Raw genomic sequence first — 13523 nt, 5'->3', positions numbered from 1 at the left:
TGACCATGTCTACATGCCTAAATGCACTGAGTTGCCGCCCTGTGATTGGCTGATTAGAAATTAAGTGTTAACGAGCAGTTGGACAGGTGTACCTAATAAAGTGGCCGGTGAGTGTATGTAGATATTAACCCTATTATTTACAGTATATTTGTATAATGACCCTTATGTGTGACCTTCTTGTGTTATAGAAATACCTGAGTCTAGAAAATAATAGAAAAACATTGGCCCGGATATTACTACAGGATATATTCCACATAGGAAGAAAAGCTGTGATAGCATTGTGGGTCAGTCTATATGTCATACAGAAGCGTCATGGTACCCCCGGCCTGCACACTGTACTGGAGGAACTCCGTCATACAGGTAACATTGTGTATGTGATGTGTCATACAGGTAACATTGTGTATGTGATGTGTCATACAGGTAACATTGTGTATGTGATGTGTCCGTCATACAGGTAACATTGTGTATGTGATGTGTCCTTCATACAGGTAACATTGTGTATGTGATGTGTCACACAGGTAACATTGTGTATGTGATGTGTCATACAGGTAACATTGTGTATGTGATGTGTCCGTCATACAGGTAACATTGTGTATGTGATGTGTCCGTCATACAGGTAACATTGTGTATGTGATGTGTCATACAGGTAACATTGTGTATGTGATGTGTCCGTCATACAGGTAACATTGTGTATGTGATGTGTCATACAGGTAACATTGTGTATGTGATGTGTCATACAGGTAACATTGTGTATGTGATGTGTCATACAGGTAACATTGTGTATGTGATGTGTCATACAGGTAACATTGTGTATGTGATGTGTCATACCGGTATCATTGTGTATGTGATGTGTCATACAGGTAACATTGTGTATGTGATGTGTCATACCGGTATCATTGTGTATGTGATGTGTCATACCGGTAACATTGTGTATGTGATGTGTCATACCGGTATCATTGTGTATGTGATGTGTCCGTCATTATGCTGTCCTCATACACGTGACTGAGGTGTGTAATAGACATGTAGCTAAACCCCCTGTCTTCTTAAGAAAAAGGCTTGTGACATGGTAAACCTCTTTATTGGAAGTTGACGGGAAAGACAGGAAAGGTGAAACTATAGGAAGAAATAATGGCACTTAGAATACAATCTGTACAGTGCATATACAGTATATATACAGATAATCTCAAGTATGGTAAAATATGAGGTAGTAATACAGGCTATGAACAGAACTATGTAATGCATCAACACACAGTAAAACAAGGCATAGTGACATAAGTATAACTCTCTTACCGACTATGCTTCAAATAGGCTTCAGATAGCAAACACATGGTGGAGGTGGCATGGAGTGACCTCCTCACTCTGGGAGCTGATGTAAAATGGTGGCTGGAGAGGAAGGAAGTAGAAAAAACCCGGGTACTACCCATAATGCATAGGGCTAGAGCTGAAAAGAGGTTACAGTGAATGACCAGTAGATGGTGCTGTTACCATACAATATAAATTTGCCTATGAGGGCAGAACACTCCCTGCTTGATGTTGGTCGATGTCACTACTAGGTTCGTTAGATGAAAACAAAGGAACAAGTTCTCCCACTGGTCTCAAGAACAATTTGGTCTCAACTAGTTTCCCAATTTTAACCTACCTTACGTATAATTCCATCTTTACACTTGAATGTCTTGGTGATGAGACCAAGAGGCCACTCATTACGGTGTGTCTGACAATCTTTCATTAACACCACATCGCCAGGCTGGAGGTTAGTCTCACCAGTTTGCCACTTTTTCCTATGTTGTAGGGTAGGAATGTATTCCTTTTTCCACTTACCCCAGAAGGCATTGGAAAGACTTTGTACTACTTGGACAATTACATTCTTAGGGTGCATTCACACTACTGATACGCTGCCTGATTCTGAACGTTAAAACACGTTCTGAACAGCACGTTCCGTGCGAACAGCACGCTCGCATAGAAATGAATGGACGTAGCCGGCACGCTGGGGTTTAAGCGGCCGGCCGCCGTCAAAGCGGAAGTACCAGGTGCATCCATTCATTTCTATGGAGTGTGCTGTTTGGATCGGCTGATCCGAACAGTACTCGCTCATCTCTAGTAGTTACGCCCCTGTAACCAGGTATTTTCCCACTTTGATAGAGGTTTTTTTGAATGTGTATAGTGTGTAGTTGTTAGGCTTTGATAGTGGGGTAATACAGGGACTTTGGTGTGTTATTTGCCCCCAGACATGCTTCCCCTGCTGTCCCAGTGTCATTCCAGAGGTGTTGGCATCATTTGCTGAGGTGTGATAGTGGACTTGGTGACCCTCCTGAGACGAATGGTGGGATTCCCTGAAACGAAGCATTTTCCCCCATAGACTATAATTGGGTTCAATATTCGATCGAATAGTCGAATATTGAGTGGTTATTCAAAACGAATATTGAACATTTTACTGTTTGCTCATCTCTAATAGTAAAGTGTCTTCAAAATTCACAATAAAACATAGCAATAAACACTAAATACACTGCACAAGCCTGATCTAGACCATATTGATGCCGAGTTGGGGGTGGATTCTGCTCCCCAAATCAGAGGAGGATTCTGAGCAGATTTTGCCTTCCATTGTTTTCTGGTTTTAGGTCCTCACTCAGGTGGAGGAATTTGGCAGGCTGACCAATCTGTCCTGGGAAATTTAATCTCTTCTCCATTAGTGGGTAATGGCTCTCACTGGCGTCCGCTGGAGCCTGAAAGCCTCTGAATTGGCTTTGTAACCTTTTCCAGACTGATACACGTCAATGACTTTGTTTCCCATCTGTTCTTGAATCTCTTCAGATCGGGGCATACTTTGCTGCTTTTTGAGATCTTTTAGCCTACTCTATGTTGTCAGACAGGTTCTATGTATGTGATTTCTGGATACTTCAGGTCTGGCAGTGATCAGGTCTAGGTGTGACTAGTGAAACTGAACTCGGCTCCAAAGCTGTGGTTAGTCATGTGATTAACAATGGGAGGGGCAATTAGTTTATCACTTAGGGCCATGTTGGGTTGGGATAGCTTTTTTCTCTTAATAAATAAAATCTTCTTTTACAAACTGATTTTTTTATTGGCCTGTTAATAATTACAATATAAACAACTCACCCAAACACCTAAACCCTGGAGAACTATGTGCCTAGTACATCTAGTTACCAGCAGAACAGGACACCAAGGACTAAGGGGGCGTTCACACTACCGTTGGTGTCCGACAGCTAGTGTCCGCTGGTAATGTCCGTTCAAAATCTTGTGCAGACATTAGCAGCGGGCACTAGCTGTGTCCGTGACATTTTGCATTGATTTAAATGGACATCGGGTGCGTTCTTTTACTGTCTGTGGGTGTCCTTAAGTGTCCGTTCCCAAAGATGTCCGGCTTTTCAAGTGGACAGAAGAACCCGACATGTAAGTTTTGTCTGTCCACTTGAAAAGTCGGACCTCTTTGAGAACGGACAGTTAAGGACAGACACGGACTGTAAAAGAACGCACCTGATGTCCATTTAAATCAATGAAAAATGTCACAGACACAGCGAGTGCCCGCTACTAATGTCCGTGCGAGATTTTGAACATACATTACCAGTGGACACTAGCTGTCGGACAACGACGGAAGTGTGAACGCTCCCTAAAACACTCAATGATGAGACTGCAATGATTAGGTACAGTGGCCTATAGGACCATTACACATCATCCTGGTCACTGTATAAGCCTATACTTATATCTGTACATCCAGCACTGATGTGTATACACACATATATAGAATATCCTACTAATCTGTCATCTCTTATTAGGTGACACTCTGGTGGAGCAAATCCTACTGGATGAAGAGGGACACCGACTAACCCCAGAACTGACAGGTGAGTGCACATTATATATACAGTCTCTATAACTAATACAGATACAGTATACAGACACCGACTAACCCCAGAACTGACAGGTGAGTGCACATTATATATACAGTCTCTATAACTAATACAGATACAGTATACAGACACCGACTAACCCCCGAACTGACAGGTGAGTGCACATTATATATACAGTCTCTATAACTAATACAGATACAGTATACGGACACCGACTAACCCCCGAACTGACAGGTGAGTGCACATTATATATACAGTCTCTATAACTAATACAGATACAGTATACAGACACCGACTAACCCCCGAACTGACAGGTGAGTGCACATTATATATACAGTCTCTATAACTAATACAGATACAGTATACAGACACCAACTAACCCCAGAACTGACAGGTGAGTGCACATTATATATACAGTCTCTATAACTAATACAGATACAGTATACAGACACCGACTAACCCCAGAACTGACAAGTAAGTCACATTATATATACAGTCTCTATAACTAATACAGATACAGTATACGGACACCGACTAACCCCAGAACTGACAAGTAAGTCACATTATATAAACTTATCATAGACCCAGTGGTCACAGTCTCCATGAAGATAAACCAATACAACCCCAACCCAATGAAGCAGGTGGACGGCAGGAGGGTGTTCTGTTCAGTAAGGTGTCCTCCGCACACTTTTATGTGTTTTTAAAACAAGAAAAAAATTCCAGCTTTTCAAGCATTTTTGGTGGTACTTTGGTGGTACTTTGGTTTACTTAGTTACATTTTCTACATCCCAATTATATACTGTACATTAATCTTGTGCTTCTCAGCAAAATCTGAAGGCAAGGCTCTTGGTATACATATTGATGAAGGTGTATAAGCCCACTAGTCACTTCACGGCGACCTCTATATAGTGGATCCCTACTCTACTGGGTGCGTCGCTCCACAACAACCACCACTGCAACACAGCAATTACAGGCAGCGCCACACCTCCCATGAGGCGACCTGAAGCGAGCGCTTCAGGCGGCGCTATGCCAGGGCCTCAGGGAGGGCGGCATTTTTGCTAAAGTAAGCCAGTCCAGGACAAGCTGGCTTAGCACGGAGCGGTGGTTTGGGGAGGCCACTGGAGCAGTGCTGCTCCAGCAGCCTCCCCGCACACTCAGGCAGAGCGCAGGCAGTCTCCGGGCCTGCTCTCTGCCGGCGAACGGCGCTAAGCCACGCCCCTCTGCTAAGCCACGCCCCCGCTCTGTCCCCTCTCCCGGCGGGGGGGGGGGGGGGGGTGGCGGCTTTCTGCACTTCGCCTCGGGCGGCGAAAGGGGCAGGTTCACCCCTGATTACAGGGAGAGCGACCTAGTGGCCCAGCAACATTATCGTGCTGCCAGGATAATAACTAATAAGATAGTTAAACAAAATATCAAAAAAATAAAAATTCACATCAGCCTCCGCCAATGGCATTTTTTGATTTCCGTTTTTCGTTTTTGACTCCCCTCCTTCTAAACCCCATAACTTTTTTATTTCTCTGCTCCCAGAGCCATATGAGGTCTTAATTTTTGCAGGACAAATTTTTCTTCATGATGCCGCCATTAAATATTCTATATAATGTACTGGGAAGCAGGAAAAAAATCAGAATGGGGTGGATTTGAAGAAAAAATGCATTTCTGCGACTTTCTTACGGGCTTTGGTTTTACGGCGTTCACTGTGCAGCCAAAATGACATGTCCCCTGTATTCTGTGTTTCGGTACGGTTCCAGGAATACCAAATTTCTATGGTTTTATTTACATTTTGACCCCTTAAAAAAAATACATAACTGTGTTAAAAAAAATTTTTTTCTAAAAGTCGCCATATTCCGATGGCCGTAACTGTTTTATATGTCAGTGTACGGGGATGCATTGGGCGTATTTTTTTGCAGGGCCGGGTGTACTTTTTAGTTCTACCATTTTCGGGAAATGTTGCTTTGATCACTTTTTATTCAAATTTGTATCAGAATCAAAACAGTGAAAAAACGGCGGTTTGGCACTTTTGACTATTTTTCCCGCTACAGCGTTTACCAAACAGGAAAAATATTTTTATAGATTTGTAGAGCGGGCGATTTTGGACGCGGGGATACCTAACATGTATATGTTTCACAGTTTTTAACTACTTTTATATGTGTTCTAGGGAAAGGGGGGGGATTTGAACTTTTAATACTTTTTATATTTTTTTATATTTTTTTTAATTTTCTTTTTTTTTTGCATTTATTAGACCCCCTAGGGGTGTTGAACCCCAGGGGGTCTGATCACTAATGCAATGCATTACAATGTTAATGCATTGCAATGCATTGCAAAAAATCATCCTTTCTTTTGCAGGCTGCATAGACCAGCCTGCAAAAGAGAGAATTTGCAGACAAGCCTGGGAGCCGTGTAAAGGCTCCCGGGTGTCATGTAAATGTGACGTCGGTCCTGGAGCATGCTCCAGGAGCCGGCGATCCTGGGCAAAATGGCGGCGCCGGAGGGGTTAATGCAGTAAAGCAGTAGACACCCGGCAGGTATGGCGGCCGCCCGGCTCCCGGGTGGTCGCCATAGTTACAGACCCGACATGTGCCGTACTATTACGGCGCATGTCGGAAGGGGTTAAAGAAAAAAAAATTACCACGTCCAAAAACTCCAAACATATAATGGAAGACTATGAAGATAATCTGTTTTCCCTTATTCCAAACAGCAGCACAGAATGGCCTTTTCTTCCCCTGTATGTTGTTAGGACAGGTGGAAATTTTAATTAACTAACACGTTTTTCCCCTATAAGAGGCCGGAGAGATGTATACAGATATGATATGCATACACATAATGATAGGCATACACATAATGCAAAATAATACAACAAATGAAATTATACAATAAGGGAGGGAGCCTTGTGCTGCTGTTTGGACTAAGGGAAAACAGATTATCTTCATAATCCTCCATTCCCCCTATGTCCAACAGCAGCACATATTGGGAGCTAAAGAGTATAATCCTCAGAGAGGGACTACATGGCACGCAGACGACAGGACTGACTGGTCAAAGGCGAATGCCTCAGAACTGCACCAGTCCAGCCTATAATGTCTGGCAAACGTGAGGTGAGAGCTCCACGTGGCCGCAGAACATATTTGTTCTAAGGAAAGGGAACGTCTCTCGGCGCAGGATGTAGAAACTGCCCTGGTAGAATGGGCACGAATAAACTCAAGGACTGAAAGACCCTGACTGCGAAGGGAACCAGAATTTGCCTCCCTAATCCACCTAGAGAGGGTGGTCTTAGAGGCTTTGGTCCCTTTATTGTGGCCAAAAATATTCACAAGTAAATTCTCAGACCTCCTAAACTCGGAGGTCCTGTTGAAGTAAATTTTAAGGGACCTCACCAATTCCAAAGAATTGAAATTTTCCTCTTCCTTAGTGGTGGGAGAAGGAAATAAAGCAGGTAGAGATATGACCTGGTTGATATTTTGATAAGAAGGTACCTTTGGCAAAAATCCCTGGACGAATCTGAGCTGGACTCCATCAGGAAAAAATGAAAGATATGGCTCCAAGACAGCCAAAGCCTGAAGCTCGCCAATCCTCTTTGCCGAGGTTATGACTAAAAGAAAGACTACCTTATAAGAAAGGTATCTCAGATCCACCTCTCCTAGAAGTTCAAAGGGAGGATTATATAGACCATAAAGTACTGAAGCCAGGTCCCATTGCGGGACAGGGGCTGGCACAGATGGGTGGAGCCTAGAGGCCCCTTTCAAAAATTGCATAACCAGAAGATGTTTAGATAATCGTGTCCCCAGAAGAGCGGAAAGAGCAGAACATGAACTTTTAGGGTTGCAGGAGTAAGTCCTTTATCCAAACCACTCTGCAAAAATTCCAATACTGATTCATGGCAGAAATTTCCAACTGCCTGTCTGAACACCAACCTGGATAGATAAGCCCAATTCTGTGATAGCTCCGGATGGTGGAATCCACTCTTGAGCAGGCTAACGTCCTCTGGACGGCCTGGGACAATCCTCGGTTTCCGCATATGGAGCAGTCAGCCTCCAGGCAGTGAGGTTGAATTTGTTCAGGCCCTGGCAAAGCTGTTTGTTCAGGGTTACCAGGTTCTGAATTGGTGGAAGCCTCCAGTATGTCCTTGACTCATTACAATGAGGTGGGTAAACCATGCCGTTTTCGGCCAGAATGGCATGATCACAATTGCCGAAGTCTGGTCCTGCCTGATTTTCGCCAATACCTTTGGTATCATAGGGATTGGAGGTAAGATGTAAGCCAGTTCGAACCTCCAAGCTATTGACAGGGCATCTACCACCATGGGGTTGTCCTCCCAGTAGAGGGAACAAAACCTCTTCACCTTGGCATTGTATCGGGTTGCCATCAGATCCACCTCGGGGAGACCCCACATCCTGGTAAGTTTAAGGAAGTTCAAGCGTCTTTTTATATGCACTGCTGACAGCTGGGTTAAATTCTTCTCTGCCCAGGAGAAGATTCGGTTCATCACCTTGAGATCTGGAATGGAATGAGATCTGGTTCCTCCCTGCTTGTTGATATAAAGAACAGTTGTTAAATTGTCCAACCTGATTCTCACTGCCTTCCCCAGGAGCAGGGGTGCAAAATGTAGTAGTGCTCGGTGTACGGCACTTAATTCTCGCCAATTGGATGACTGAGCCTTCTCCAGTTGATTCTAGGTCCCTCTTACCGGGGTCTCCCCCAGATGCGTTCCGCATCCTGTGAGAGAGGCATCTGTGGTCAATAGGGTCCAGGATGTCTGGACTGTGGACCTTCCGTCCTTGAGAAGGGACCACCAATCGAATGATCAACAGGTACTGATGGATAACTGGATAGGCCTCTTCAGCCCTGATGGGCTGCGGTTACAGACTCTCAGGATCTCGCTCTGTAATGGGCGCATGTGCCACAGAGCTTCCACTGCCGTGGACATAAGTCCTAGGACCTTCATCGCTGATCTGATTGAAACCTTCCAGGTTATGGATAGGTGATGTACAGCCCGACCGAGTTTCTCCTTCCAAGGAAGAGGTAGGGAGATCTTCATTGTTAGAGAGTCTATGATGAACCCAAGGAATTGAACCAAGGTAGATGGAACCATGACTGACTTCTGACAGTTCACTAGCCAGCCCAGCTCATGAAGAAAAGTCACTGTAGTTTCCAAATGAGTGACAAGGACCTCCTTTGACCGGGCCTTTAGAAGCCAGTCGTCTAAATACGGGAGGATCAAAATTCCTTGGAGGCGCAGGGCTGCTACTCCCGGGGCCACCACGTTTGTAAAGGAGTGGGGAGCCGAAGAGATCCCGAAGGGAAGAGCCGCAAATTGGAAGTGACATAGACTTCCATGTATAACCACCGCAATCCTTAAGTACCTCCTGTGAGCAGGGAAGATGGGCACATGGAGATATGCATCTCTTAGGTCTAGAGTGGCGAAGTGCTCACCGGACTGCAGAAATGGAAGGACCGACCTGATAGTGTCCATACGAAAATGAATTCTGGGGATAAAGCGGTTTAGAAACCGTAAATCGATTTATCATCTTCCAGCCCCTTGATGCCTTCGGCACCAGGAAGACAGGAGAGTAAATTCCGTGACCCACCTCTGAGAGGGGAACGGGCTCCAAGGTGGCCTTGTGCACATATTCTAGAATGGCTCTTTCCAGATGGAGCTGTTTGGGCCCTTGAAGGGGGCGCTTCTCCATATATATATATATATTTTTTTTTTAATGTATGTCTTACGGACAAATATAGTGCCGTTTGCACACTCTGCAACTGCAACCTTACAATCTGTCAGGATACGGAGTCGCCACGGTCTCCTTGCTGCGCGGCGTCTCCCTGGGAGACGTGTTAGGAGTTCTATTGGGTGTGCTTAGGTCATTAAGGGTTAATCTTTTCCTTGCCTTCAGTCTCCATGCCGTTAGCCATAAGGTGTGTTCTCTGCTGCTATTTAAACCCCACCCAGGCATGGATCCTTGCCAGCCATTCACTTTGTGTTTCCTGGTCCCCCTGCTCAGTCTTATTCCCTGTCTGTTTGTATTCCATATGTTTCTTGGTTTTTAGACCCGGCTTGTATTTTTGACTATCCCTTGTCTTTTGATTTGGTACCTTTATTATATCTCCTGGCTCGACCTCTTGCTCGTCTGACCTCGCCTTCTCTTCTGTGTCTTGCTGGGACCTGTGGTCCTCCCTGGTTCCATGCTGTTTAGTCTTTTGTTTTGCATTGCATTTACACTGTGCTTTCTGTTTAGGTGTGACCCCGTGACTCCAGTCCCTAGCACTTTCAGGGCCTCCTCTCCCCTTATCCTAGCCGCCGGATAGAAGGTTAGGAGCCGTGGTAGGCGCACTTCAATTAGGAAGTGCATTGGTCTGCCTCATCTCAGATATTACAGCATAGTTATAGCTGCAGGGCCTGCGACCCCTTTTGTCATTAGTTGCACAGTGTTGCTTTCCCAGCTGTGTCACTTTGCACTGCCTGCCCCTGACTCCAATCCTTACATAATGGCTGGCCCTTACCCTAGGCAGGCCACCCGGCGGTTTAGTGTGGATGCCGAACACTCCGTAACTGACCGCCTGGACGAACTGTCAAGGCAGGTGCAGGGCATGGCTGGGTTAATTAACCAAGTCTCGCAGCATCTGGAGGCTTTGCCTGATCCAGCATCAGCCGCTGCAGGTTCTTCTATTCAAACACCAGTTTTTCCCATATTGAATACCCGTCAGGATCCTAAAATGCTCTTGCCTGACCGTTTTGATGGTAAACCAGACAGATTCCGAACATTTCGGGAATCTTGCTGTTTATTTTTCCGTTCTAATTTCCTTTCTTCTGAAGCAGAGCAGTGGCGCTGGTGGTGTCCCTTCTACGAGGGTCACCACAAGACTGGGCCTTGGCTCTACCTGCTGGAGCTCCTGAATGGAATTCGTTAAGTAAATTTTTTCAAACATTAGGTCAGATTTATGATGACCCTAATAGAGTTGCCTTGGCCGAGTCCCATCTGTTGTCTATTCAGCAGGGAGTTAGAAATGCCGAGGAGTATTGTACTGAGTTTCGTCAATGGAGTTCCCAGTCAGGGAACACTCAGGCACACAGGTACCTCCTAATAATATTGAGAAATGTTTACTCCCTGCTATTCTTGTTAATGGTAATAAAACTTTTGCATGTCAGGCGATGGTGGATTCAGGTGCCGCCATGAACTTCATCCATGAAGTTGTGGCACAAGCTCTAGGAATTGAATTAATTCCCTTGAAATACCCATTTCAGGTATCTGGAGCAGATCTAACTCCTTTGTCTGAAGGGAAAATCTTAGCCCGTACTGCTGAGGTGCAGTTTTTTGTCGGCAGTTTACATGTTGAAAAAGTGTCATTTTTTGTTATGAAAAAACTTGCTGCAGACGTTATTCTTGGTTTACCCTGGTTGCGTGTACATAATCCAGTGTTTGATTGGGGAACTTCGAAGTTGGTTAGATGGGGAGATTCCTGTACTTCTCATCTTAATACTGTTTGTACTATCAAAAACGATATCAAAATTCCGGAATTTATTACTGAGTTCAAAGATGTCTTTGACGAGCTCAGTGCGGAGGCCTTGCCTCCACATCGACCTTATGACTGCGCAATTGATTTGGTTCCTGGAGCTAAACTACCCAAAGGTCGCATTTTTAACCTTTCAGCTCCAGAGCGCGAGTCCATGCGCCAGTACATTAAAGAGAGCCTATCTAAAGGACATATCCGACCTTCAGTTTCTCCTGTGGGGACGGTGTTTTTCTTAGTTGAAAAAAAAGATGGTGGTCTCCGACCTTGTATTGACTACAGGGAATTGAATAAAATTACGGTCAAAGACCAACATCCTCTGTCTCTCATCCCGGATCTTTTTAACCAGGTGGTGGGGGCTCGGTGGTTTTCTAAAATTGACCTCCGCTGAGCTTACAACTTGATTCGGATAAGAGACGGGGATGAGTGGAAAACCGCATTTAATACCCCGGAAGGTCATTTTGAATACCTAGTTATGCCTTTTGGTTTGAGCAATGCGCCGGCGGTATTTCAACGTTTTGTGAATGACATTTTTAGGGATCTGTTAGGTAGATATCTAGTAATTTATTTAGATGACATCCTCATATTCTCACCGGACTGGGAGTCACATCAGCAACATGTAAAAGAGGTTCTTCTTAGGCTACGTCAAAACCACCTCTGTGCTAAGTTATCCAAGTGTCAATTTGGAGTCCAGGAGATTTTTTGGGATACATCCTTACTCCTGATACCATTGGTATGGATCCCAGAAAGGTATCTGCAGTACTTGAATGGGAGAAACCTACTACCTTAAAAGAAGTTCAGAGGTTTCTAGGTTTCGCCAACTATTACCAAAAATTTATCCGAAATTTTTCTTCTATTGTTAAACCTCTCACCGAGTTGACCAAAAAGGGGGCAGATCCGGGATCCTGGACACCAGAGACGGAGGTAGCGTTCGCCACCTTGAAACAACTCTTTACTTCTGCCCCAGTCCTGGTCCATCCTGATCCTGAATTGCCCTTTATTGTAGAGGTTGACGCTTCAGAAGTAGGTGTAGGAGCCGTCCTGTCTCAGGGGACTGAACCATTTACCAACCTCCAACCTATCGCCTACTTTTCCAGGAGGTTCTCCACTTCCGAGGCCAATTATGATGTTGGCAATAGAGAGCTTCTGGCGATTAAGTGGGCCTTTGAGGAGTGGAGACACTTCCTGGAGGGGGCCAGACATAAAATTACTGTACTGACTGACCACAAAAACTTATTATATTTAGACAAGGCAAAAAGGTTAAATCCCCGTCAAGCCAGGTGGGCTCTATTTTTCACTAGGTTCCACTTTGTAATTACCTATCGTCCCGGCTCAAGGAATACTAAGGCAGATGCCTTGTCTAGAAGTTTTGGTCTTAGTGGTAGTTCTGATGGGGAACCTGAAAATCTACTTGCTCCTGGGGTGGTAGTGGCAGTTTTGACCTCGGATCTTGAAACCCGTATTCTCAACACTCAGGATGCTGCCCCTAGTGCGCTACCACCAGGTAAATTGTTTGTTCCTAGTCACCTCCGCTTGGAGCTCTTAGAGGAGATCCACTCCTCTGTTCTGGCGGGTCATCCAGGCATTACTGGTACTGGGAATCTGTTATCACGTACGTATTGGTGGCCATCTTGGCAACGAGATGTTAAAAATTTTGTTCATTCTTGTGAGACCTGTGCCAGATCTAAGGTTCCCCATGAACTTCCAGCGGGTCTTTTACATCCACTCCCGCTACCCAATCAACCCTGGTCACACATCTCCATGGATTTTATTACCGATCTCCCGTCCTCTAAAGGGAAATCGGTAATTTGGGTTGTAGTAGATCGTTTTTCTAAGATGTTACACTTTGTTGCCTTGAAAAAATTGCCTTCAGCTAAATTGTTGGCCTGGTTGTTTATCCGCCACATTTTACGTCTGCATGGTATTCCTTCAAATGTGGTGTCGGACAGGGGCGTACAGTTTGTGTCCAGGTTTTGGAAAGCGTTTTGTAACAGGTTGGGAGTCTCTCTTTCTTTCTCCTCAGCCTTCCACCCAGAGACTAACGGTCAAACAGAGAGATTGAATCAATCCTTAGAACAATATTTGAGGTGCTTTGTGTCTGATTGCCAAGATAAATGGAGTGAATATTTGCCCATGGCTGAATTTGCACTAAATAATCATGTCAAC

The 13523-nt window shown here is 44.8% G+C and overlaps 2 protein-coding genes across 2 annotated transcripts in view; one reads left to right on the top strand and one right to left on the bottom strand.

Moving 5' to 3' along the window:
- The window catches only part of LOC142214655 (NACHT, LRR and PYD domains-containing protein 12-like), a gene marked incomplete at its 3' end in the record, with an annotated part of 792298 nt that overhangs the window by 311033 nt on the left and 467742 nt on the right, over positions 1 to 13523 (bottom strand). The window lies entirely within an intron of this gene.
- Positions 1 to 13523, top strand: part of LOC142213479 (NACHT, LRR and PYD domains-containing protein 3-like) — a 78979-nt gene that overhangs the window by 23945 nt on the left and 41511 nt on the right. Inside the window, exons 4-5 of the mRNA XM_075281828.1 lie at positions 189 to 360; positions 3789 to 3854. Coding sequence (XP_075137929.1) covers positions 189 to 360; positions 3789 to 3854 — 238 coding nt within the window. The remainder of the gene's footprint in view (positions 1 to 188; positions 361 to 3788; positions 3855 to 13523) is intronic.

The sequence above is a fragment of the Leptodactylus fuscus genome, chromosome 7 (assembly GCF_031893055.1).
Source record: "Leptodactylus fuscus isolate aLepFus1 chromosome 7, aLepFus1.hap2, whole genome shotgun sequence".
In the NCBI taxonomy this organism is placed as follows: domain Eukaryota; kingdom Metazoa; phylum Chordata; class Amphibia; order Anura; family Leptodactylidae; genus Leptodactylus; species Leptodactylus fuscus.
The sequence above is the reverse complement of the archived record's forward strand: the minus strand, read 5'-3'. Positions and strand labels throughout refer to the sequence as shown.